We start from the raw sequence: 26,227 nt of genomic DNA, 5'->3' as shown, positions 1-26,227 counted from the left end.
GTCATACCGTGCCGGGACTGCGATTGTATAGCCTCCATATATGAACGTAGTCCTCGAACCTTCACTTGGTGATACTTAAACAAAACTTTTTCAAGATTATATTACAAACATCTTGAAGTAATGCACAAACCTTCACAAATTTCAAAATATTTCATTTCATATACAATTTATAGAGTAGCACCACGATATTTGACGAAACCTAAATTTGTCTAGCTATGAATATACGATCTGTTGCTGCCTTAACAGGCTGAAGGAAATTATGCTGAGATATGCCTAACAACTTAACCAAAACAAAATCAAGACAGTACGTTTTTTAATTCCAAAATAGTGATATTAGATTCATTATTTTTCACTTTTATTTAAAAAAAAAAAATGTATATATATATATAAAATATATTAATCTTTGCATAATTATCTATTTTGAGATACTAGAAGATCTACAATGAGAGCTTATCCATTTTTTGTTCAATCACACTATGCTCCTCATCACTTTCACTAGAACTATCGGACGATGTTGTCGAACTGTCCGAGGCCGTTTCAACGGATTCGTCTTCACTGGTCAGGGAGGAAGACGAAGAAGCACCAATGTGTATATCCGTAATTATTTCCTTCAGTAGTTCGGTTTCCAACTCTTGCAGGCCCAAACCCAAATTTTTCTTGAATATATCAAAGAGGACATTTTTCAGATTCTGAGCCAACATTTGTAAGTGCGTTGGAGGGCAAGCATCTGAGGCATTTGTAACGTATCTTATGTAGTCTTCAATATAGTAATGATTATATATGGAGCGTTCATTGTCACTGAAGCTGTCGTGTGTAACCAACAGTTGCTTAACAATCCAAGGGTGATTACTTTGCAATGCGATTATGCAATCCTCTACACATTGACGACTCAATTCATAGTTTCGATAGAGAGGATAAATAAGGGAGCGTCTCATGAAGCTGATGACCACATCTTTTATCGAGGTGTGCGGCTCAAAATACATCAATGTTGCCGATAGGATACTGCGCGTCCAGGCCGACTCACAATTTGGCTCATTTGCAGTAAATCTGTGACAACACGCAAAATTTCTGTGTTTTAGTACCCTGGGCTTAGGCACACCGTTTTGAACTTACCTAACGTCATAGCAAATGGATAGCAATATGCTGATGAGACCACAGTCAATTTCCATAACATCATATTCGACAGGCATTGTATTTAGTTCAGCTTTCGAAGTCAAATTGTGCAGCAAACATTCCTCGTCTCGTTCAAGCGTGCAATCTGTAATAATACAACAATATGCCATTGATGTTGTGATCTCATAACCAACGGCTATCATTAAATCCCCCCTAATGGCCTAATAATCTGTTTTTGCTTGATAAACTTAGTAGTTGCCCTTACCTTTGAAATTAATCGTAAATTGCATGGGGTTATCCAGACCATCGGGAACTTGCAGTTCTACAAAATTAAGTTTATACTGATCACGGGAGAAATTTTTCATCTCATCTATATCTCTGTCAATTAGACGCTGCAGAGGGCTTACCAAGTTGGGTTCTGGCATCCGCGTTATACTCTCCAGGTTGTACTGACAAATTGGAAAAATTCGTAAAAAAAAAGATTAGAGGAATTTCGGATGTGTTACCAAAACTTACCTCAAATGATTGAATTCTGCCGCGAAACTTACTGGCGAAGCCATAGCCATATGAACCCTCAGGTCTCATTAGTTCGGCTGCATCGTCAATTCGCAATAAACAATTGTCTGTAATGCGTTTCAGCTTCCAGAGGTCCAAACGTGGTTCTACCCGCTTGGACTTGTCTTCTTGTATGTCCTTCTCTGGTCTTTCCTCCTCTCCGGGGGGTAAACACGGTAGTGTGACATGCAATGTCTTTTCTTTGGAATTGTAATTGAAGCAGATATTCTTCAAATTCTTTAAATCAAAACGTCGTGTGGAGTAAAACCTATTGTAATTCAAGCAACAGAATATTATGATCAGGAATATAGTTGGTGCAAAAAGTACTTACTTGAACAGTTGAACGTCCACATAGATGAGAAAGTTATAGTCTTCGATATATATGTCACAATTTCGAACATTGTGGATGGACCTCGTCCCACAAGATTCACGACATGATGAATTTCGTTTCAACTCAAATTTTAACTCACAAGAATTTGCCGAGTAAGTATGACTAATAATGCCCCCCGCATAGCTCATTTTATAATATAACAATTTACGTTTACGATTCTATCTAATTCAATTAACAATTTGTGAACTTTGAGAGCGAACAGTGCAAAATAAAAACACATGTAAACAAGATATGTACTACAAAACAAAATCGCGTTCCACACTGACATATGGCAGCTGGCTTAAATAGTAGCGAATGTATCGTATGGTGGAACGGTGTAGACAAAGCAAATATATTATGTCCAGTATACACCTCAAGCGAAATTTTCGGTAGCAAAGGTGACAGAATTACCAGGTAGAGTACCGCAAACAGCTGAGTCCAATTTTTACTCGCAAAGTGTACTATCTGTCAACGAGTTTTTGTTGTGTGTGTATTATAGTTAAGAAACAACCAAAAATGGCGCCAACTAGAAAAAAAACTCAAAATCAGAGATGCACAGATTTTGAACGAGAGTGAACTCAATATTTTGTTGTTGGGCAACTGCCACTACCCGTAAATGAATATAACTTGGTAGCAAACAAATGGCAAAACACTATGGCTTCGTTTGGCCCAAAGAGCATAAGAAGATACAAGAGAGGGTTTCTGCTTTGTCTTGCCCGTATCGTAAAATAACTCGCGTTAAAGACGCAACATTTTCCATGTATTCCAATTGAAATCACATTGAAAATTTGTCACTCGTCATCCCGTATTGGGGATGACGAGCTTTTTGCGTTTGGCCAATCTGCCACATTTACATACTATGCGCGCGTGAAGTAGTGTTTTTGGGAGCCAAGGTTAAAAATTGTTTAACATTTGTGCGTTGCTTTTGTGGTATTTGTTTGCAGAGTTGCATTTGTAATGCGAGGGCATAGTATGTAACTCCACCTTTAAGCGCGGTATGCACCTCAGGCGAAATTTTCGTTACCATAAGAAATGCATTAACATATCTTAAAAGAAATTTTCGTTACCGGTACCGTTATCGAAAATCTCGCTTGCAGGTACGCAGCTCAAATGAAATTTTCTTTGCGTAACAGGGCGACATAATAGGCATTGGTGGATTTTTTTCTTGCAACTACCAGTGAAAATGTCAGTTACAACATTTATGTACTTTATTCGACCAAAGTTACCTTTATTTGAGCCCCATTTTGCGATGGTCACTAAAAAATTGCTGCTTGTGGGGTATTTTGGGAAAGGGGTTGACCCCCAGAAAATAGGTCCCGAAAGTGGGTATCAATTCTTGCTCTACCCACCAATACCTTTCATTTAATCTCCGCATTGACATGGTCGGTAAATACGGCCGATTTAGGGGTGTTTTGGGGATTGGCGTGGTCCCCCAAACACTAAGCCCGGAAAATATATCAGCAACGTGCTCTATTCTCATATATCTATATATCATTTATTTGAGCCTCACATTCCAAAAGTCAGCAAATACTTACTATTTGGGTGGTATTGTGGGGGTGGGGTGGCCCCATAGACACTCTTCCCAAATATTGATATCAGATTCGTGCTTTACTCCCAAAGATATCATATTCTAATTCTACACTTAAATACCTTTTATTTAAGCCCCATATTCCCCTGGTCAGTAAATAAGTCCTGTTTGGGGGATGTTTTAAGGAAGGGGTCCACCCCCCGTGGTCCCATATTTGGATATCAGATTCGTATTCTACTCGCAAATACCTTTCATTTGAGCCCCATATTGCCATGATCGGTAAATATGTCCGATTTAGGGGTGTTTTGGGGGTTGGGGTGGTCTCCCTAGCACTTGGTTCGACAAATGGATATTAGCTACTGTTTCTTATCCTTAATACCTTTCTTTTGAGTCCCATATTTTCGTGATTCGTCTAAATATATGTTTGGTAGGTTTTAGGGTGGGGGGCCCCTTAGGTACCCCATCCGAAATTTGGTTACCAATAAAATAAAATCAATAAAATCGGTTCAGCCGTTTCTGAGTCTATAAGGAACACACAAACATACAAACAAACAAACAAACCTACAAACGGCGCTTTGCGGCGCCTTCTTTAACTCTCTATTATCTTTTTAGGGTGGGGACACTTCGCCCTGAATGCGGATATCGAATTCGTGCCATTTATCGCTATAACGCTGAACGTGTTCAAATCCTGGCGAGAACATCGGACCAAGCGGTGTTTATCTTTTAATGTTGGCGACACTTGCGAGGTACAATGCCATGCATGGTCGTTTAAAAAATTTTCCCAAAAGAGGTGGCGCACTGCGGGACGCCGATCGAACTTGGCTTTAAAAAAAAAGGTTCCTTAACATAGAGTTTCAACTTGAATCGGAAAGCACTCATTGATGTGTGAGAATTTGCCCCTTCTCGGTTCCTCGTGGTAATGTTCTTACTTGGGGAAATGTTCTCATTAGGGGAGGGATGGCACCTCAGACACTTCGACTCAAATATGAATATTAAATTCGTGCTGCACTTCCAAATCCCTTTAATTTGAGCCCCATATTGTCATGAACGGTATATATGAACCGTTTGGAGGGCGGCCACAGGCACTTTGCACTGAAAATAGATATCAAATTCGCTCTTTATTCTCAACGGTAATGAAGTTCAGTTCAGGGGGTGCTTTAGGGCGTACCCTAAAACACTTGGCTCCAAAATTGGATATTAAATTCCTTTTCTTTTTTCTGGGTACTTGGACCGAATTTTTAATACGATATTCGTTTTCTGGTCTCCAACACCTTTCATTTGATACCCCTATTGTGCCCATCGGACCACTTTCGGATAAGGGTGCCGTTTTTGGAGTAAGGGGGAGGGTCTGCCTCCACCCGATATCTAAAAATTATATAGCCTATGTTTTCTTTCAGACCAACTTACAAAATATGCGAAAATTTCGAGAAGATCGGTTCTGCCGTTTTTCAGTCTATACGGAACAAACAAACCGAGTCCCATGCCCATTTAGGGCGTTTTTGTGGGTGTGGAGTGACCACCTATACTGCGACATGTTTTTTATACTTCGACATGTTTTTTGTATTTTGTATTTGATGGTGATTTTGGGGTAACTGTGGGGGGTCCGCCACTTCCGTTATCAATAAATTACACAACCTATTCCAACTTCCTGACCATATTCGTAATCTACCTGTAATTTGAGTCCCATATTGTCAAGATCGTCAAATAAACCTATTTTAGGGGGTTTGAGGTTGGGGCGGCCCTCCTGATACTTGGACCTACCTTTTATTATGAAATTCGTACTCTACTCTTGAATACCTTTCTTTTGAATCCCATATTGTCCGGGAGAGGGTCCGTCCCCCTCCCGATATCAAAAAATTCTATAGCCTATGTTTCCTTCTAGACCAACCTGCACTATCTGTGAAATTTTCAAGGTAATCGGTTCAGCCGTTTTTGAGTCTATGCGTAACAAACAAACAAACCGACAAAACAACACAAATTGTATTTTATATTGGGTTGCCCAAAAAGTAATTGCGGATTTTTTAAAAGAAAGTAAATGCATTTTTAATAAAACTTAGAATGAACGTTAATCAAATATACTTTTGTTACACTTTTTTTCTAAAGCAAGCTAAAAGTAACAGCTGATAACTGACAGAAGAAAGAATGCAATTACAGAGTCACAAACTGTGAAAAAAAATTGTCAACGCAATTACTTTTTGGGCAACCCAATATATGAGACTTCAATGAAATTTTGTATTTGGAAAAATCAATTCATTGACATCTTGCCTGTAGAAAAATTTTGATAAAAATTTCCTCGCAAGAACAAATTAGATTTAAATTTTTTTGAGGAAAAAATAGACCGATTTTCCCATAAAAACTTTGTTTTTCATCCGACTTTGCTGAAATTTGAAACAGTGAGTAGTTTAAGGCTTACCGACAACTGACCCAAATATGATTTAGATAGGACTTTATATAGATATAGCTACTATATAAACCGATCTCCCGATAAAGGATTTGAAACCCATAAAAGCTTTATTTACTGCCCAATTCCGCTGAAATTTGAAACAGTGGGTTATTTTAATCCTCCCGACATCGGACTATGTTTAGATATAGCTGCCATATAGGCCGATCTCCTGATAAAGGGTCTGAAGCCCATAAAAGCTTTATTTTTTAACCGATTTCGCTGAAATTTGAAACAGTAGGTAGTTTCAGGCCTCTCAACTTTGAACCTTAATATGGTTCAGATCGGACTATATTTAGATATACAATAGTTGTTGAGGTTCAAAGTTGAGAGGTTGTCAGGCCTCTCCACTTTGTACCTCAATATGGTTCAAATCGGACTATATTTAGATATAGCTGTCATATAGACCGATCTGCCGATAAAGGGTCTGAAGCAAATAAAAGCTTTATTTTTTAACCGCAGAGCTTATTTTTTCGCAGAAATTTGAAACAGTGGTTAGTTTTAGGTCTCTCGACATCCGCCCCAAATATGGTTTGGATCGTACTATATTTATTTATAGCTGCCATATAGACCGGTCTCCCGATAAATGGTCTGAAGCCCATAAAAGCGTTATTTTTTATCCAATTTCGTTGAAATTTAAAACAGTGATAAGTTTTAGGCCACCCGCCATCCGACCCAAATATAGTAAAAATAGGACTGTATTTAGATATAGCTGTCATAAAGACCCATACGCCGGTTAAGGGTCTGCTCATAAAAGCTTTTTTTATTACCCGATATTGTTAAAATTTTAAATAAAAAAGTTCACCAGTGACTTATATTTATAAGACCACTCAATGTCTGTGCCGAATTTGGGTGCCTAAGTTATCCAATTTTCATTGGATTGTGGCGAGGGTTTACATATATACCCGAGGTGGTGGGTATCCATAGTTCGGCCCGGCCGAACTTAATGCCTTTTTACTTGTTTTTATTAAGTCTATAGATAACAAATATCCTTACAGACTACCATATACATTAGGCTGGGTCGATTCTTTCCAAAATTCTAATTCTAAGAAGTTTCTCCGAAGAATATCTAAAACTGAACCGATTTTGATAAAATTGTGCACACATGTTGGAACATTAAATAGAACATCTTGAGCTATATTTTGTAAAGATAGGACCAAAATTATGGCTACTAGAGCCTAAAAATGCCATATCAGATGAAACATATATATGGGAGCTTTATCTAAAACTGAGCCGATTTTGATAAAATTATGCATACATGTTGAAACATTAAACATGTGCAAAATTTTGGAAAGATCGGGCCAAAATTATGGCTACTAGAGCCTTAAAAGGCCGTATCGCATAAAGTATATATACAGGAGTTATATCTAAATCTGAACCGATTTGGTTCAAAATCAATAGCATTTGTCCTTGACCAAAAAAGTGACGTATGCATAATTCTACGATAATCGGACAACAAATGCCACCTGTACCTCGACTACAAAATTATCGAATATCGAAAGAACAGGAAAAACAAGTAAAAGTGCTCTAAGTTCGGCCGGGCCGAATCTTGGGAACCCACCAAAATGGATAGTGCTAAAAATTTATGCAAAATAAATTTGGTTGAAGGGCATTATTTTATTCCACATACCAAACTTCTGTCAAACCAGCAAAAAGTTTTTAGGAATAGTTTCAGCCAATCGGCTCAGGGAGTCAAATCGGGAGATTGGTTTATATGGGAGCTATATCAGGATATAGACCGATTTATATCATACTTGGCATAGTTGTTGAAAGTTATAATAGAACACTGCGGGCAAAATTTCAGCCAAATCGGACAAAAATTGCGGCTTGTAAGCGCTCACGGAGTCAAATCGCTCACGGAGATCGGTTTATATGGGAGCTGTATCAGGCTATAGATCGATTAAGACCATATTGGACATGTATGTTGAAGGTCATGGGAGAAGCCGTTATACAAAATTTCAGCAAAATCTGATAAAAATTGCGCCCTCTGGAGGCTTAAAAATTCAAGATCCCAGATCGGTTTATATGGCACCTATATCAGGTTATGTACCGATTTGAACCATACTTGGTACAGTTTTTGTAAGTCATAACACAAAACTTCATGCACAATTTCTGCCAAAACGGATGGGAATTGCACCCTCTAGTGGCTCAAGAAGTCAAGGCCCTAGATTGGTTTATATGGCTGCTATATTAGATTATGGACCGATTTGAACAATATTTAGCGCAGTTGATGGAAGTCTTAACAAAATACTATATGCAAAATTTCAGCCAAATCGGATAAGAATTGTAGTGGCTCAAGAAGTCTAGATCCAAGTTCAAATCGCCTTGAACCATACTTAGAACAATTGTTGGATGTCATAACAAACAACTTCGTGCACAATATCAGCCTAATCGGATAAGAATTGCGCTCTCTAGAGACCTAAAAAATCAAGATCCCAGATCGGTTTATATGGTAGCTATGTCAGGTTATGTACCGATTAGCACAATTGTTGAAAGTGATACCAAAACACCACGTGCAAAATTTAAACCAAATCGGATAAGAATTGCGGCCTCTAGATGCTCGATTTTTTAAAGTGGCTGAAAGCAGGGACGTGAGATTAGTATAATTATAGCGGAGGGACATTTAGGAAGAATTTGTTTTGGGAAAGAAATAGTAATGTTTAGGGTAGGATGGAAACGATCCTCTGGATTAGTGAATGCATTGGAAGATGATAAAGAAATGTCATTTGAATTATATGCATTATACAATAGATCTGAAAGGTTCCGAAGCCGAATAAAGAAATAAGGAAATCGTTAGAAGTACCACTAGTAACAACTGGTATTAAACTATTAGAATATGACGAGCGTATCCAAGATATAGACGGCATAATAAAATCGTCTAAGACCATCAAAGTGTCAGTTGAAAAGGATTTTTGAAAAGTAGATGTTAAAGGTACAACGTGTTTCGAGTACGTCTCAATATCGGATGAAGGTGGAATGTAAGAACAAGAGACAAAGGAGAGAAAGGGATTCTAACAACCACAATTGGAGGCCATCGTCGCGCAGAGGTTAGCATGTCCGCCTATGACGCTGAACGCCTGGGTTCGAATGCTGGCGAGACCATCAGAAAAAAACAAGTAAAAGCGTGCTAAGTTCGGCCGGGCCTAATCTTATATACCCTCCACCATGGATCGCATGTGTCAAGTACTTTTCCCGGCATCTCTTCTTAGGCAAAACAGGATATAAAAGAGATTTGCTCTGCTATTAGAGCAATATCAATATATGGTCCGGTTCGGACAACAATTAAATTATATGTTGGAGACCTTTGTAAAATGTCAGCCAATTGGAATAAGAATTGCGCCCTTTGGGGGCTCAAGAAGTAAAATAGAGAGATCGATTTATATGGGAGCTGTATCGGGCTATAGACCGATTCAGACCATAATAAACACGTATGTTGATGGTCATGAGAGAATCCGTCGTACAAAATTTCAGGCAAATCGGATAATAATTGCGACCTCTAGAGGCTCAAGAAGTCAAGATCCCAGATCGGTTTATATGACAGCTACATCAGGTTATGAACCGAGTTGAACCATATTTGGTTCACAGTAGTTGAAAGTAAGAATAAAATATGTCTTGTAAAATTTTAGCCAAATCGGAATGGCGTCCTCTAGAAGCTGAAGAAGTCAAGTTCCCATATCTGTTTATAAGACAACTATATCAGGTTATGTACCGATTTGAACCATACATGGCACAGTTTTTGAATATAATAACAAAATACTACGTGCCAAAATGCATTCAAATCGGATAAGAATTGCGCCCTCTAGAGGCTCAAGAAGCCAAGATCCAAGATCTGTTTATATGGCAGTTGTATCAAAACTTGGACCGATATGGCCCATTTACAACACCAACCGACCGGCTAGCTTTACTCCTTCGGAAATTAGAGTGATTTCGACAGATAGACGGACGGACGGACGGACGGACAGACGGACGGGCATGGCTAGATCGACATAAAATGTCACGACGATCAAAAATATATATACTTAATGGGGTCTCAGACGAATATTTCGAGTAGTTACAAACAGAATGACGAAATTAATATACCCCCCATCCTATGGTGGAGGGTATAAAAAAATCAATTTTTCAGCGGTGGTTTTCCCTTCCTAATGCTGCCAACATTTGTGCGGTACTACTTCTCTCCAAAGAGGTGTCGCACTGCGGCACGCCTTTCGGACTCGGAAAATACCACCCAAAAATAAAAGTAGACCGATCAGGAAAATATGGGACTTAAATAAAAGGTATTCAAGAGTAGAGTACGAAGTCGATATTAAAAATTGAGTCTAAGTAATTGGGGGACGCGCCGAATTAAAGGCATTTGAGAGCAGATTACGAATATGACATTAAATTTGGTTCCAAAAATCTAGGTGGTGGTTTACCTTTTAAAATCACCTCCAATAGGTTATTTGACCTATTAATGGGGAAGTGATAGATTTCTTTGAGTTGAGTGCCTCATTCAAATTTGTGCTCAAGTGGCAAATCATGACAATATGAGGTTAAATTAAAGGTATAAGGTTGTGAACTGACCATACCCCAAAGAAGACAAATTTACGACCATAGCAATATGGGTCTCAAATGAAAGGTCTTTTGAAGTAAAGCACGAATCTGATATTTATGTTCGGGAAAAGTGTCTATGGGGCCACCCCACCGCTATAACACCACCCAAACAGGAAGTATTTGCTGACCATTGCCACAACAGGCTCAAATAAGAGGTACTTTAGAGTATAACACGAATCTGATATATATTTTCAAAGCCAAGTCATTAAGTGGTCGCCCCATCCCCCAAAACACCCTCCAAACCGGTCATGTTTGCCGACTTAGCAATAATAGAGCTCGAATGAAGAGTATTTGGGAGTAGAGCATGAATCTGACATCAACATTCGGGACCAACTGTCTAGGGGGCGTCCCACCACCATAACAACCCCCAAGTAGGGCGTGTTTGCTCACCAAGACAATTTGGGTCTTCAAGACAGTAGAGCTCGATACTCATAGTTTTTAGGGTCCATACCCCAAACCGGATATATTTGCTGGCTTTTCAAAAAGGGGTTTAAGTGAATGGTATTTGAGATTGGAAAACGAGTTTGATATCCAATTTTGAGGCCAATGGCAATATGGGGTTCAAATATATGAGAATAATTTGGGGGACCACCCCACTCCCCAAAACGCTCTTAAATCGGGCATATTTATCGACCATCTCAATGTGGGGCTTAAATGAAAGGAATTGGGGGAGGGGTGGAGCAAGAATTGATACCCACTTTAGGGACCAATTTTCTGGGGCTTTACCCTTTTCTAAAATACCGGACTCGGTTATAAAAAGGAGGCCCCTTATCATTGAGCTTAAACTTGAATCGGACCGCACTCATTGATATGTGAGAAGTTTGCCCCTGTTCCTTAGTGGAATGTCCATGGGCAAAATTTGCATTTGCAATGTGCGAAGACAAGCGTGCTTGACAGTAAGTCGGATCCAAAATCTTATGACGTTTAAGAATATACCTGATTCTACTTTATGGTGTCTACAAGCAATGTTTCGAGGTTTTACAAACAGACGAAAAGTTATCAATGATATCACTTATACTGTGGTGGGACAAAAAAACATTGCCCAAGTTTCAACTAATGTTCTTATCCTGACTGGGTCTGTGCCACTTTAATTAAAAGTTACTTAGCCTAGACCACCATGGTGCATAATCATAACCCGCCATATTAGTATTTATAGTCTGCAAGTATGAGTTTATGATAAGAGTTGAACTTTGCTATGCTATTTTCTTTAAACAATTCTTTAAAACCGCAAAATTGTTTTGCTATAGTTATTTCCACATTTCGAACATTAATGAAAAGCTATGCCCACAATATTGGCATATGCTCTCTCACAATAGAAAAGAAATAAAAAATATTGAAGGCTTGTGGTTTATTCCGAGCATTGTGATACCGGTATATAATTTGCATAACTTTTTAGAATAGTTCCACTTGCAAAGTGCATTTTGATCGAAATTCGTGGAGTGCAAATAGCTAAAGTTTAAGTGAATCGAAAGGACAAAACATTTATTATCAGTATCCTTTTAAGGATAAAAGTTTCGCAGATTAAAGAAAAAGGAAAACAAACCAAAAAAGTTTTAGGTAACTAAAGCGTTATGAACACATTTGTGAATTTTTGAATCCAGTAGATCCTCGAGAGATCCCGAATATGGAATGTTAAAATTGAGAAACTATTAATCGGTGTAATTGTGCAATCTACCCAGTGACTAACTATTGGAATACGAATATCGATGCTCGTATTCAGACAAAACCGAACTTTCTATATATTGTAATAACCCTCAATCGATTTTACTGAGGTTTTATGTATGCTACCAACTGGCAAAAAAGCATGCCCGAAAAATAGCATGTAAAAAGGCATTAAGTTCTGCCGGGCCGAACTTTGGATACCCACCACCTCGGGTATATATGGAAATCCCCTTTTGCCACAATCCGGTGAAAATTGGATAACTTAGGCACCCAAATTCGGCACGGACATTGAGCGGTCTAATATATATGTCACTATTCAATTTTGTAAAACAAAATATTGGTCTTTTTGGCAGATATATCCAATTATAAACCGATCTGAACCATATTAAGGTCGGATATCGTGAGGCTCAGATAAACTCACTGTTTCAAATTTCACCGAAATCGGGTAACAAATAAAGCTTTTATGGGCTTAAGTTCCCTTATCGGCAGATCGGTTTATATGGCATCTATATCTAAATACAGTCCGATCAGAACCATATTTAGGTCAGAAGTCGGGCGGCTTAAAAGAACCCATTATTTTAAATTTCAACGAAATCGGGTAATTAGTAAAGCTTTATAGCCTTCAGGTACTTTAACGGCAGATCGGCCCATATGGCAGCTATATCTAAATATAGTCCGATTTGAACGATTGGGAGGCTTAAAAGAACCCATTGTTTTAAATTTCAGCGAAATCGGATAAAAACTAAAGCTTTTATGGCCTTCAGACCCTATATTTGGAGATCGGTCTATATAGCAGCTACATCCAAATATAGCCCGATCTGAACCATATTTAGGTCTGATGTCGGGAGGCTTAACTAACCCACTGTTTTAAATTTCAGCGAAATCGGGTAATAAGTAAAGCTTTATAGCCTTCAGGTACTTTATCGGCAGATCGGCCTATATGGCAGCTATATCTAAATGTAGTCCGATTTGAACCATATTTAGGTCAGATGTGGGGAGGCTTAAAAGAACCCATTATTTTAAATTTCAGCGAAAGCGGATAAAAAATAAAGCTTTTATGGCCTTCTCACCTGTTATCGGGAGATCGGTCTATATGGTATGGCAATATCTAAATATAGTCCGATCAAAACCATATCGGACTATGTGTCGGGAAGCCTTAAACTACTCACTGTTTCAAATTTCAGCAAAATCGGACGAAAAAAAGTTTTTATGGGCATAAGACCCTTTATCGGAGAATCGGTCTATATAGCAGCTATATCCAAATATGGTTCGATTTGGCCCATTCCAGAACTTAACTAGCATGCATCAAAAAGACGTATCTTTGCCAAATTTCAGCTTAATATCTCAAATTTGGAATGCTCTACAGTGATTACAACAGACGGACGGACAGACGGACATACACACGGACATCGTTAAATCGTCTTAGTATGGATATATACTTTGTAGGGTCGGAAATTGATATTTCGATGTGCTGCAAACGGAATGGCTAAATGTCATTCCTATGGTGGTGGGAATAAAATTAAAATCATTGATTTATTTTCATTATTTTTTTCCCGTATTTTTATACCCTCCACCATAGGATGGGGGTATACTAATTTCGTCATTCTGTTTGTAACTCCTCGAAATATTCGTCTAAGACCCCATAAAGTGTATATATTCTTGAACGTCATGACATTTTAAGTCGAACTAGCCATGTCCGTGCGTCTGTCGGTCGAAAGCACGCTAACTCTCGAAGGAGTAAAGCTAGCCGCTTGATTTTTGAATTTTGCACAAATGCTTCTTATTAGTGTAGTTCAGTTGGGGTTGTAAATGGGCTATATCGGTCCACGTTTTGATATAGCTGCCATATGAACCGATCTGGGATCTTGACTTCTTGAGCCGCTAGAGGGCACAATTTTTATCCGATTTGGCTGAAATTTTGCATGAGGTGTTTTATTATGACTTCCAACCACTGTGCTGAGTATGGTTCAAATCGATCCAGAATCTGATATAGCTGCCATATAAGCCGATCTGGGGTCTTGACTTCTTGAGCCTCTAGGGGATGCAATTTTTATACGATTTGGCTGAAATTTTGCATGAGGTGTTTTGTTATGACTTTCAACAACTGTGCTGAGGATAGTTCAAATCGGCCCATAACCTGATATAGCTGCCATATAAACCGATCTGGTTTCTTGACTTCTTGAGTCACTAGAGGGCGCAATTATTATCCGATTTAACTGAGTTACAATCAGAATGACGAAATTAGTATACCCCTATCCTATGGTGGAGGGTATACAAAAATATATACACATATATGTATGCATATACAATAGTTTGTAAAGTGGCGTATGAAAATTTCGATTTGTTGCAAATGGAATGACATCCTATAATGGTAGGTATAAAAATGCTATTCCAATAGAATAAAGTGGGACCGGGAGGGATACTACGTTTGCGATTGCTTCCAAAGCTTCAGCCACTATGTTGGCTTATTAAAAACGGGTCCCTATAGTCGATATCTGGTTGCCTCTTATAGGTGTGGGAAAGGTTTGAGAGAGTTTTTTTAACCACCAACATAGGATGGGAGTATTCATATCCAGTCATTCCGTTTGTAACACCTCGAAATATCGATTTGCGTCCAAATAATGTAAGTCGAACTAGACATGTCCGGCCGTAGAAATTGTGACAGCGGTCGAATGAATAAACATATCTGCTCGATACTTCTTATAGATGTAGGTCGTTGGGAATTACAAATGGGCCAAATCGGTTCATAAAGCTCCCATATCATATGGTCCTTCGATTTAACTTCTTGTGCACAGCAATTGTTAACCGATGTGGCTGAAATTGAGCACCAATTGTTTTATTGTGACTTTCAACATCCGTGGTAAATATGATCGAAATCGGTGTGTAAACTGGTATAGCTACCATAAAAACCGATCAGTCTGTTAGTCTCCTGCGGCCCCTAGAAGCTTAAATTTTTTCCTAATTTGGCAGAACTTTAGTACGCATAGTTCACATTTGGCTTTCAGTTCAGTGGTGTTGATTTTTAGAGAGTCTATGGAAGTGGGTTACCAAAATTCGGTCCGGCCAAAAAACTCTGGAGTTCGCTAATTTATGGAGGCCCCCTCTTTTGAACTCCAAATGAATGTGCAATTATTTAAAATTCTATCCTATTTTCTTATCTTGCAGAAAACTTTCGAAAAAAAATTGAGGTGTGAGGTCCTTTGAAGATCTCAACAAATCCCAGAATCGTTGTAGGCAAATTTTCTGTTGGGATCATTGTTGCTAACATCAACATCAGCTATGGAGTTTGGTTAGCAAATCCTTCAACTCTCTCTCTCTCTCTCTCTCAAGAGGCCTAATCTTTGGTTTTTTCATTGCAGATTATCTCGATTTAGATGAGGGATCCAACGAAGAGTTTAAACAACATGTAGGGTCGAAATCAGATTCGAACAAAGATATAATCGAGGATATAGTTCTCACTGACCTCACAGAACAAAGGCTCAGTTTGCAGGACGTGAGAAATCATATTGAAGTGGAGTTCCAAACTCTGCTGGGCGATATCGATGAAGTATTTATTGAAGACCTCTACATTGAAGTTCTCTCCGAGTTGTGGCTGCAAGAAGCCAAAGATTTCTTTGCCACCCATCAGAGTGTGGATACTGTAGTTCAGACTTTCTTTGCTCAGCAGAACACTTCAAGTCTCAGCGATGTACCCGAGGTTTTCCGGAACTTTGATTATTACAAGCTGCTTATGAACCACCAATCTTTGATCAGCAAAAGAAATCAGGACACATTGTTGAATAAATTTAAAATCGAATGCTGGAAGCAGATATTAAACTCCCAAGGATCTGCTCTGAACAAATTGAAATTTCTCATGGCCTTTGTTGATCTGCTGAGCTCAACTCCAGAGATTCAGACCATTGTAGCCGATCTGAACTTGGAGAATTATTACAATGGCAAACTGGCCCTTGAAGATCTACTCAAAACGATCTTAGCGATCGAACGAGTAGCGCATGGCGTTAATTTGGGGCCCATACAAGTAGCTGCACAGAACCTGTTGATGGACCTGAATGGGTTGGAAGAAAAGGAGAAAGAGGGGGGATTTACATTAACCGACAAACTTAGAGAAGTGGTGGCGGTGTATATAAAACCTCCGCAGATAGCAGCGAAGAAACTCGACAATCGTTGGTGTTTGGAAATATGCGCCCAAAATCTTGCCCTCACCAGCATTTTGCCTCAGGTGCAAAGGGAACTTCTTGCCAGTTCCAATATAGAGGAAGTACGATTTGTTACCACCGATCTGTTGGTCATCGACACTGACCTGAAAAGCGAATTCTGGCATGGAAAGAATATCGTAATATTGACAAACACATTGCGCATCTCCGGTCAAGTTGAATTGAATGTCTCTGGCCAAAGCAGCAGTCATTCTTACAAAGACAATGCGGGTACTTCTGCCGATGGAAATGGGCGGCAAGGGAATGATGGTTTTGCTGGGGAGAGCGCTGGAAATGTCTGCATACTTGCCGATAAAATAGAAAATTTAGAATTGCTGACCATTGCTGCCGATGGCGGAGATGGAAGCCAAGGTCAAGATGGTGGAGATGGAAAAGACGGCGAAGACGGCCACGGACTCAGTAGACGCGAATTTGAATCCAAGTTCAACGATGACTGTGTAACTTTGTTTGCCCTTTTTAACAACTACAAGGCAGAAAATAAAAGGCATGTGAAGTCTGATATAGCCTGGACACATCACGATTGGAGCAAAGATGGGCATTTTTTCCTTCAGGGAGAGTCAAAGGAAGGAATGCTAATCACCTACAGCTGTGCCTACTATGTATTCGATACGCACACCTATCTTTTGTATGTGGGGTCAATGGCAAAAGCTGGCGGCGATGGTGGTGCAAATGGCTTGGGGGGCCAAGGGGGCTTCCCCGGAGAGATATCTGTAAGCACGAAAGCCTCTGCCACTGGACATTCGCTCAGATTTGAGAAGAGCGCAAGGCAAGGAAAGAATGGGGAAAACGGCAAAGGAGGTCTGTACGGCAAGAACGGCAAAAATGGTTGGGACATAGGCTATTTGAATGAGAAGTATGGGTCTTGGAAGCGCTTTGGCCTGGATCAAAACACCAAAATTGCTGTGAACTACTACGATGAGAAGGTCAAAGATTCTGTATGGTGTTGGCATTATGAAAAATATGTCGGTTTTACTCCCCTGATCCTTAGGTATCCACAGAGCCACAAGTTCGGGGAAAGAAGGAAAACCAGAGAGAGCAGTGAGAGAAAGGAGGTGGCGCAGGCGACGCGCAAAAAGGCCATTTCGCAGAGTAGTGTTATGACGATTTACTCTCAATTTATGGAAACATCAATGAAAAACAAATGGCAGGAGTTAAGCTTGCAAATGGAGAAAAGTAGAGAATTGGCCCGCAACGATGTTGCAGAACTGGAGCAACGTCTGCAGGCTGACAAACAAACGACGGAGCTTGCCGTACAACATCATCTTGACTCGGCTTCTCAGGCTCGGCGCCAATCTTCCAGGCAATTCGATTACAAAGATATCTTTAAAGACTCGAGAACGAACGACGAACTCGCTGCCAAAGTGTCAGCTGAGCCTCTAGTATTAGACAATTGGCTGGCGCTGAAGGGGAGCAGGATAAACAGCTCCACAATGAAGAACTTATCGGAGAGCTATGTGAAGCTGCAAAAACATATGAAGGAGGACTCCAACAAGGACAACATAAAATATGCAGTTATTGCCAAATTATGGAATCTCAAGTATGGACTGGCTTCGCTGGAGCAAATTGCAAATCAATTATCGCCACATCCCGTAGTGCCCGCAGGCAGCAACTCAAATCTGACCCCCGAACAGGCAGCCAGGTATCTGGTTGAGAACAAAGATGAAGGCAAAGACATTGCTCATCAAGTGCTGGTAACTCTGCATGAATACTTCTACGAAAACACTGAAAAGCAGCGTGAGAACATTGTCAGATTTTTCCAAGACATACTACAGCTGGGTGTGAGAGAGATTGACAATGACAAGCGCACAAACAGCGAGAAGAAACAGAAGGAGGACAAGAAAGATAAGGTTAAGGAGGAGCATCAATCATCAGAGAAGCTCACTGACTACAACTACCAAATCCTAAGAGCTACAGTCAAACGGTTCATACTGGAGGTGGGCGATTCACCTCAAGCCCATCCCAGTATCAGAAAAATTTATGAGGATTGCAGAGCTTTTGAGGAAAGGCAGTCTCGCACGTTGAATCTCTACTTTGAAATATTTCGCAATGAGTTAACTAAGCCAAGACACTCTGCCACCTATGCACTGTGGCGGGCCAGTAATAAAGACAAATCACTGCAAAGAAATCTGGAGGAGACCACTAAGAGAGACCCCTTTTTGTATAAGCTATATGGTCGTTGCAAAGCTCAGCTTGAGTCGGAATATGACTGGGCCAGGTGTATCGTGAACCAAGATGTTTCCAGTGAACTCAGTGGCTACATTCTTAAGAATGGTCCTGCATCCGCGGCATGTCGAGAATTGCTAGCCATCATTTTTGGAGTTAACATTCGTTTGTATTCCAAAGATGAAGACTTCAACATTTACGCAATAGATAATCACAATCCTGCTTCAACGAAGCCCATCCATATCCTTCAGAAAAATAGTGAGGAATTCGTACAACTGGCCATTGACGAGGATTTCTGGTTGGTTGAAGAGAAACACCAACTTAATGCTCGCAAATACGGGGAAATATTGGACAACTTCCCACTGCCAGGTGATCGTTTTGATGAGGACAAAGACATACAAGAGCTACTGGAATACTTGCCAGTGGGAGAGAGAATTGAGTTGAGCACACGTCTAGCAAAAATTACATCACAGTTTGTGCAACAGCCAGGAATCTTGCTGGGAATTTTAAGGCGATTCAGATCAGAGGGCCGCCACATATCCTTGCAGGAGTTGTGCCTTCTCATAAACTCCGTTGTGGGGGCCAGCATTGAAGATGCGGGTCTGGGTCAAAACACCTTCCTGTGGCTTGTCAGTGCATATCCGCAAACTTGTTGGATCGATGAACTGCTTTTGCTGCAAATGGAGAACTACTTTCGAAAGTCCCTTCCACGGAAGGTGCAGTGGAGGGAATTGCTGAGCAAAATCGAGAATGTCAACGTTCTGTTGCTACTGCACCAAAAACTGCAAGACCCCCGAAATGATAGCTCCGTTACTTTGGAGACCATAGAAGAGATTCTCTTTATATTGAGCAACATTCCCAAAGAAGTCAAAATTAACTACGAGGAGTTACAATTGCCCGAATGGCCATATGCACTGAAGGACCATTATTGGAGCAGCAAATTGCAGAAGTTAGGGAAGTTAAACAATGGCGACCTGGCAACAGCATCCTATTATCTGCTGTCAGCTGAATACACCTTTGGCACTAGTCTAGTGGAAACATTTATCGAGAAACTGCAGCAAAAGACATCAGATCTGCTGACTGCTGATGTGCTCATCGATATATTGTCGAACTTCCATAACCAAGAGTGGGCGCTGAGTGACGCTGTGATCGGCAGACTGGACTCCCTCGATATTACACAATGGCAGTTGGAGATGCGTCAAAAATTCTCAGCTATTGGCAAGGATCGCAACATAACGCAGCTAGTCGAGGTAATCAAGGGCAATGGCAACACCTCCAAGAGTATTTCCGATAATCTGGCTACCATAAAGGAGCAAGTCAAGAAGATTTCCGGTCCGAGCTACACCATCAATGGCAAGGCGGTGGCAGCGTTTACCGAGAATGATATCAAAAACTGGAGAAAGGAGTTCAGAGGTGGCGTGGAAAAGTATGAGGAAATATTTGCCGTGATCAATAGAGCGATCAAGCTAAAGAATGGTTGGGAACTTCGCGATACCCAAAAGTTAACCACTTTTCTGTTACTGGCCAATAAGCGAAATATTTTGGCCCAGGTGGCCACAGGCGAGGGCAAGTCAATAGTGGTTGTGGCCTTGGCCATCATGAAAGTTCTGTGTGGCCAGAAGGTGGATGTTGTGACTAGCTCCTCGGTGTTAGCCAAGCGCGATGCAGAAGAAAACATCGCCATTTACAAAATGTTCGATGTCAGCGTATCCCATAATTGTAGCGAGGAAATGGACAAACGAAAGGCTGCATATTCCGGCAATCAGGTCGTGTATGGAGACTTGTCCAATTTTCAGCGAGATTATCTGCTGCATACCTTCTATGGGAAAAATATGCTCGGAGATCGTCGTTTTCAGAATATAATCGTCGATGAAGTGGACAGCATGTTGCTGGACAAGGGCAATAACACGCTTTACCTCTCTCATGAAATCGCCGGCCTGGACAAATTGGAGTCTCTGTACATTTTCATTTGGCAGTGGATTAACAAACCCACCAAGGAGTTCGAAGACTTCGTAGCTCTAATGGATACCGCTACCATTAAAGAAGCCGTTCTCCACGACCTGTATGGCCTTATGAAGAGAGATGATATGGACCTGTTGGGTCCCACTTTGAGTGGGGAGCAAAAAGACCTCATCTACGAACGTTTGATCGAAGCCTCGCTCATCGACAATCGAGGATTCCTCTTGAAACAAAGCATCGATGACAGCAACCTGCTCAACAGAGTACTGCAGCCGGAGTTCCAGCAATACCAGAGCCGACTAAGTCACCTCTTCCAGCAGTTGTTCCGTAGGGACAGGCATATAAACGTGCCCAAGCACTTGGCCGGTTTCATTGAGCAGCATTTGGATTCCTGGATAGAGAATGCAAAAATAGCATTTAGCATGGAAGCGGGCACTGATTATGTGGTGGATGTTGATCGAACTGGCACCAGTGCGGACCGCAATCCCAATATCACAATCATAGACAGAGACACGGGTACGGATCTCAACAACTCGCAATGGGATAACGCTCTGCACCAATTCCTGCAACTAAAGCATGGCTGCAAACTGTCGCTGCAGAGTTTGAAGGCCGTTTTTGTGTCGAGCGTCTCCTACTTCAAGTTGTACCAAACGTTGTATGGGCTCACGGGAACGCTCGGTTCTCAGAGGGAGAAGGATTTGCTGCAGGATTTGTACAAGGTGGATTTCGTTACTTTGCCCACTTCCAAGTCGAAGCAGTTTACAGAGTACAGACCCAAAATTTGCGTTAACAAACGCGATTGGGTCGAACAGGTGCAACAGTCGGCACAAAGTTTGCTCGACAAAAGGTCTGTTCTGGTTATTTGTGAATCAGTGAATGATGTAAAGACTCTGATCCAGGCGTTCGGTGGCAGAGACGCCAAAAACGTCCACTCGTATACCAGAGACTATGAAGCCTTCGATCTGGCAAAGGGCAATGCAAAATTGGAAAAAGGTCATGTTATTATTGCCACAAACCTGGCGGGACGAGGGACGGATATTAAAATCACCAAAGAACTGGAGGCGGCCGGAGGCCTTCATGTGTGCCTTACCTATTTGCCCAACAACATTCGGATCGAACAACAAGCTTTTGGGCGAGCAGCGCGCAAGGGTGAGAAGGGCACAGGCCAGTTAGTCGTGGTGGACACAAAGGGGCACGCAAACACCAGCCATGCTACCATTTTCGATCTTCGCCGAGAAGCCAACTCTGATGAAATACACCGACTGTCGTCCATCAAGGCCTATTACGCAACTCAAATAATCGTCGAGGAGGAATGTTTCAAGGCCTTTAGAAATCAGTACGAAGAACTTAAGGCCAGCCTGAATGATGCGAAGTTCGCAGTTGACGCCGCAAATATTCTGTTGCACAGCTGCCTGGACAAGTGGGCCTTTTGGTTGAACGAAAACGTGGAAAATATTAAGAAACAAAAAGATTTTGATAATAAAAGTCGCCTGAAGGACTTGCTCGAGAAATTTGTCTCCGATCTGAAAAAGCTCAATTTGGACGATGTCAGTGCTTGGGTCGAGGGAAACTCAGCTGCAATGATTAAACTCGGCCGGCAATTGGCTCTGGGTGACGGTAGGGATAGACAAAATGCCAAAGTCCTATTTGACAAGGTTATCAGCAAGGACCCTGAATATTCTGAGGCTGCCCATTATTACAAGGCATATGTGATCTCCAAAGAACAAGGCTGGCCACACAAACATGATGTAGTGCAAGCATACCGAAACGAGTTGCAGGAAGCTGTGCGCCTTTTCAACAAACGCCAGGATTCGGTTGTGCTGGCTTCTGGAATTATTGAAAAGGTCAAAACAAACAAGCGCGAGAGCATCATCCAAATCGATGGCTATGAACAACAGCAAAAAAGTTTCGGGGAGTTGTACCGTTTATTCTCTCAATCCGTGGACGATATAGTGGGAGTGGTGGTATCGCCCACATGGTTTTCCAATAGGGATATCGATGAGGAACTGTCAGGAAATCTTTACGAAGGTCTCATCCAAGAAGGTGTTCTGAAAAAGCCTCAAGTCGTGCCAAATATTCCTCAAGATAAACTTCAAGCCATTTGCTCCGATTACGGAATTTCAGTCGAACCTTTGAAGAAACTCCTGACTACCCTTAAAGGACAAAGTCTGGAGGAACAGGAGTTACTCAGGTCGCTGACAACAGCAGTGCCTATGCCAAACCGAGAATCTTTCTGGGAGGAGATGATTAAGCTGGAGATTCTAAGCGAAGACCAATACTTCGTTATGGTTGACAAAGGAAAGCTTAGGGAGTGGGATGAGGAACTGGCCGATGATCTGCTCGAGAAAGTCGACGACAATATACTGACTAGGTTAGATATTGAAGTAGACAATAAAGATCTTATTTTTCTTAAATCGGAGCCACTGGTGGAGGGTGAAGATGGTACGAGGAAGAATATGCACTTTTTCGATCAGCAGAAATTCGTAGACGAAATGGGCGAGCGGGTTTTCAAAAGAATGAAGAAAATGGCAGCGGTCTTCACCAATCGACAAGCGCGTCTGGACCCAAGCAAAACTGATTCAGCTAAGTTTTCCAATTATGATTCCATCTCAGCGAAAGATTTTGCCATGGTGGGCATTGCGGGAAAGGATGTTGAAGTTATTTTGCAGGAGCTTGAGCAATGCAAATATATCCAAAAGAATGGAGACTCTAAGTCCGACACCTATAGGCTGCTAATTGATTTCGATGAAATCGAGGATATTGAACTACAACCTTGTCCAGTCTATGAGATGTCTGTAAAGGCCCTTTTGAATTCGTGCTTTGCCTACCGAATAGCTCTTCAGAAAATTTTAAGGCAAATAGAGGAGCAGAACTTTCCCTTGAGTCTTCGCTTAATGGCGTCACCTCATGAAATGTTATTCGCAGACCTGTTGGAGCAAAAAGTTATAAAGGAGTTCACTTTAACCTGTTCGGAGGACAAAGTTAAGGAGGCTTTGAAAAAAGTGCTATCGCAAAACAATGTGGAATGGGAGGAAGGTGTCTTCAGCATGCATTCCAAGGACCTGTTTGACACCAAAGGCAAACTACTGACTCTGGAGACACCGGACCCAAAGTTCGCGGATCTGATGGAGGTTAGTGGTGAATGCAATTTTGGCAACATCGAAGAAGTGCAGATTTTTTTCCTTAATGGTTTGGATAAATTGCTGCAAGTGGAGGAGAAGAAATGGTCGATGAAAATGATTTTGAACACCATTCTTGTAATTGCCCTGGGAGTTGCCCAGATAGCCATAGGCACTGCCATTGAGCTTTTTTCGGCCGGCGCCTTGACTGGTGTTGCCAGTGCGTTCGTCAACGAGGGAATAGGCGATCTCATCTTCGCGGTTGGTGTTATGTGCACTGGCTATTTCAGTTGGAAAGATTATGCGGCACATAAAATTCAGAGTTTGATCATAACTGCCGCAACGGCCGGTGTGGGAGCTTTGCTTAACAGACTCCGCAGTGTGGCCCGTTTTGGCCATAAATTGGCTGGCCCCGTGTTTGGTGCCAGTAGTGGAGCTAAAGCCATTGGCTTGCAGCTGGCAGCCAGAGAAATTGCTAAGCGGACGGTTATGCAAACCGTAAAGACCATTTCCTTCACGCTGGCCAACAAAGCGGTAGACTATGCCATTGAGAATACAACCAAATCACTTTGCTCCAGCATTTCAGTGGCCATAGTTTCGAGTGTTTACGACAAAGTACGCAGACATCCGATATCCCACAACTTGGAGAGGGCGTATCGAGTCCTGGGCGTAGAACGCGCTGCAAACCTTGTCGACCAATTGAGCGAGAACTTTATTTCAGTCAAACTCCTGACCCCGCTTTTTGAGGGCATTTTGAAAGAAGTAACCACATTTGCATCTGAAGAAATCAATAGGCTCGCAAAGGAAATATCCAATCCAGCTCTTCGATTTATTGCCAAGGCTGTGGCCAAGGGCATCACCTGGACGAAGAAAATATTCCACATTGAGGAAATAGTCAATTTAACCTCCCGCTATCTGGAAAGCTTGAACACGAAGCTAGCCAAAAACGTAGACGATGCCCTCAAGAGACACAAGGAGAAGGAAAATGTCGACGAAAAGGCTTTGGCGGACTGGAAGAGAGATCAAGTTAACAAGTTTGCCAAAAAACTAAAGGAAGAAATGGAGAATCTGGTCCAGGAATACATTATAACGCCCATACTTGAGAAGGGCAAAGACCTGGCAAAGAATATTGGGAAAAACATTAAGAGGCGCTTCAATCGAAAGGAGCACGGATATCGCGATCACTTTGACAAACTCAAAGAACAACATCGTAAGGAAATGCAGGACTCCCAGGACAATGACAATAGCCATGCTTCCACACCGGAAAGTCATATTACCGACAAATACCACAAAGAATTGCAAAAGCTGTTGGCCAAGACCAAAGATCCAGACCTCTTTGCCGAGATAATGCGCGAAAATGTACCTCTGAATGTGGCTAGTGTGGGGCCATGCACCAAGGTAATTCACAAACTTTTGAAGGAGAACAGCGTCAAAGGAGGCCTAACGATTCATGTTGAGAACGAGGAGGGCATTACTCAAACCTTTTCCTATGGCCGCAATGGAACTGTGGTGCGCCTCAAAGTCAAGGACAATAACTTCCAGCTCACAGACAGTGATGATAGTGAGGGTAGTAGCAGCAACAGCACTTCAAAGGAGTCATTGTACGAGGCCCTTAAGAAAGCTGTTCCTGAACTGAAAAATGTCTCAGCAAAAGATTTTCGCCAAAGAGCAGCCGATATCATCGACCAGGACGAGGACATACAGAAGTACATACGCAAACGTTGGATTCCAGAGAGGCCCAAAAAGAAGGTAGTATCCACTGCATTACCCAAACCCGTTGACAGTATCAGTCAAAAAATTGCAATGGGTCGAAGAAAGTCTGCGCCGCCTGACTCACCGAGTGCTTCTACGACGAAATCCCACAAATTGCATGCACTCGTAGATACACAGGAAAGTGCCCCCTCAAGACGTACAAAGCTGGTGGAGCGAATCGATTTGAAGAGAAGTTTTACCACAGATTCCATTGATGTCGTAAAGAAGATTCGAAGCGATTTTGAGACAGCTCTAGATAGCACACTTAAGAAGAAGCATTTGAAGGTCGGCGAAAAATTTGATCTAGAAAAGACTAAGAAGAATCTCCATAAGATGTCAGTACCAGAATTGGTGGGCAAAGCCAGAGAACACTATAGCCGACATAGTGATAATGAAATATTTTAAGACATGACCTATGTTATTAAGTGAAACGCAAAAGCCAGCAATAAATAGAGAGGGGAACGTGCTTTCATTTTTATTGAAGGAAAAAAGACGCTAGCATTTTTCTGAAAGGCGAAATTAGAAAATTAAATTTTTCTCAACAAAATTTTGGGAACCCACCAAATCTTGGGAACTCACCACCATGGATTCTGCTAAAATATGGGAGCTATAGCTGGTTATAGACCGATTTGGACCATACTCGGCACAGTTGTTGGTTGAGAGTCATAACAGAACACTATGTGGAAGATATTAGCCAAAACGAACCAAAATTGCGGCTTCCAGGTGCTCAAGAAATCAAATCGGGAGATCGGTTTGTATGGG

At 41.3% G+C, this 26,227-nt stretch overlaps 2 protein-coding genes across 2 annotated transcripts; one reads left to right on the top strand and one right to left on the bottom strand.

Moving 5' to 3' along the window:
• Positions 1 to 333: 333 nt before the first annotated feature.
• LOC106095599 (protein SHQ1 homolog) lies at positions 334 to 2,281 on the bottom strand. Its single transcript, XM_013262839.2, has 5 exons — positions 2,000 to 2,281; positions 1,630 to 1,936; positions 1,379 to 1,562; positions 1,114 to 1,258; positions 334 to 1,047 (listed from the first exon to the last, which is right to left on the bottom strand). The coding sequence occupies exons 1-5, from the start codon at positions 2,185 to 2,187 to the stop codon at positions 438 to 440; spliced, it is 1,434 nt and encodes a 477-aa protein (XP_013118293.2). The 5' UTR covers positions 2,188 to 2,281; the 3' UTR covers positions 334 to 437.
• A 9,734-nt stretch (positions 2,282 to 12,015) lies between these two features.
• LOC106095622 (uncharacterized) lies at positions 12,016 to 25,927 on the top strand. The gene is made up of 3 exons (XM_013262883.2): positions 12,016 to 12,153; positions 15,424 to 15,547; positions 15,618 to 25,927. The coding sequence occupies exons 2-3, from the start codon at positions 15,538 to 15,540 to the stop codon at positions 25,868 to 25,870; spliced, it is 10,263 nt and encodes a 3,420-aa protein (XP_013118337.2). The 5' UTR covers positions 12,016 to 12,153; positions 15,424 to 15,537; the 3' UTR covers positions 25,871 to 25,927.
• Positions 25,928 to 26,227: the final 300 nt, after the last annotated feature.

Source organism: Stomoxys calcitrans, chromosome 2 (genome assembly GCF_963082655.1).
Source record: "Stomoxys calcitrans chromosome 2, idStoCalc2.1, whole genome shotgun sequence".
Taxonomy (NCBI): Eukaryota; Metazoa; Arthropoda; class Insecta; order Diptera; family Muscidae; genus Stomoxys; species Stomoxys calcitrans.
This window is presented reverse-complemented; position numbering and strand designations above follow the sequence as displayed.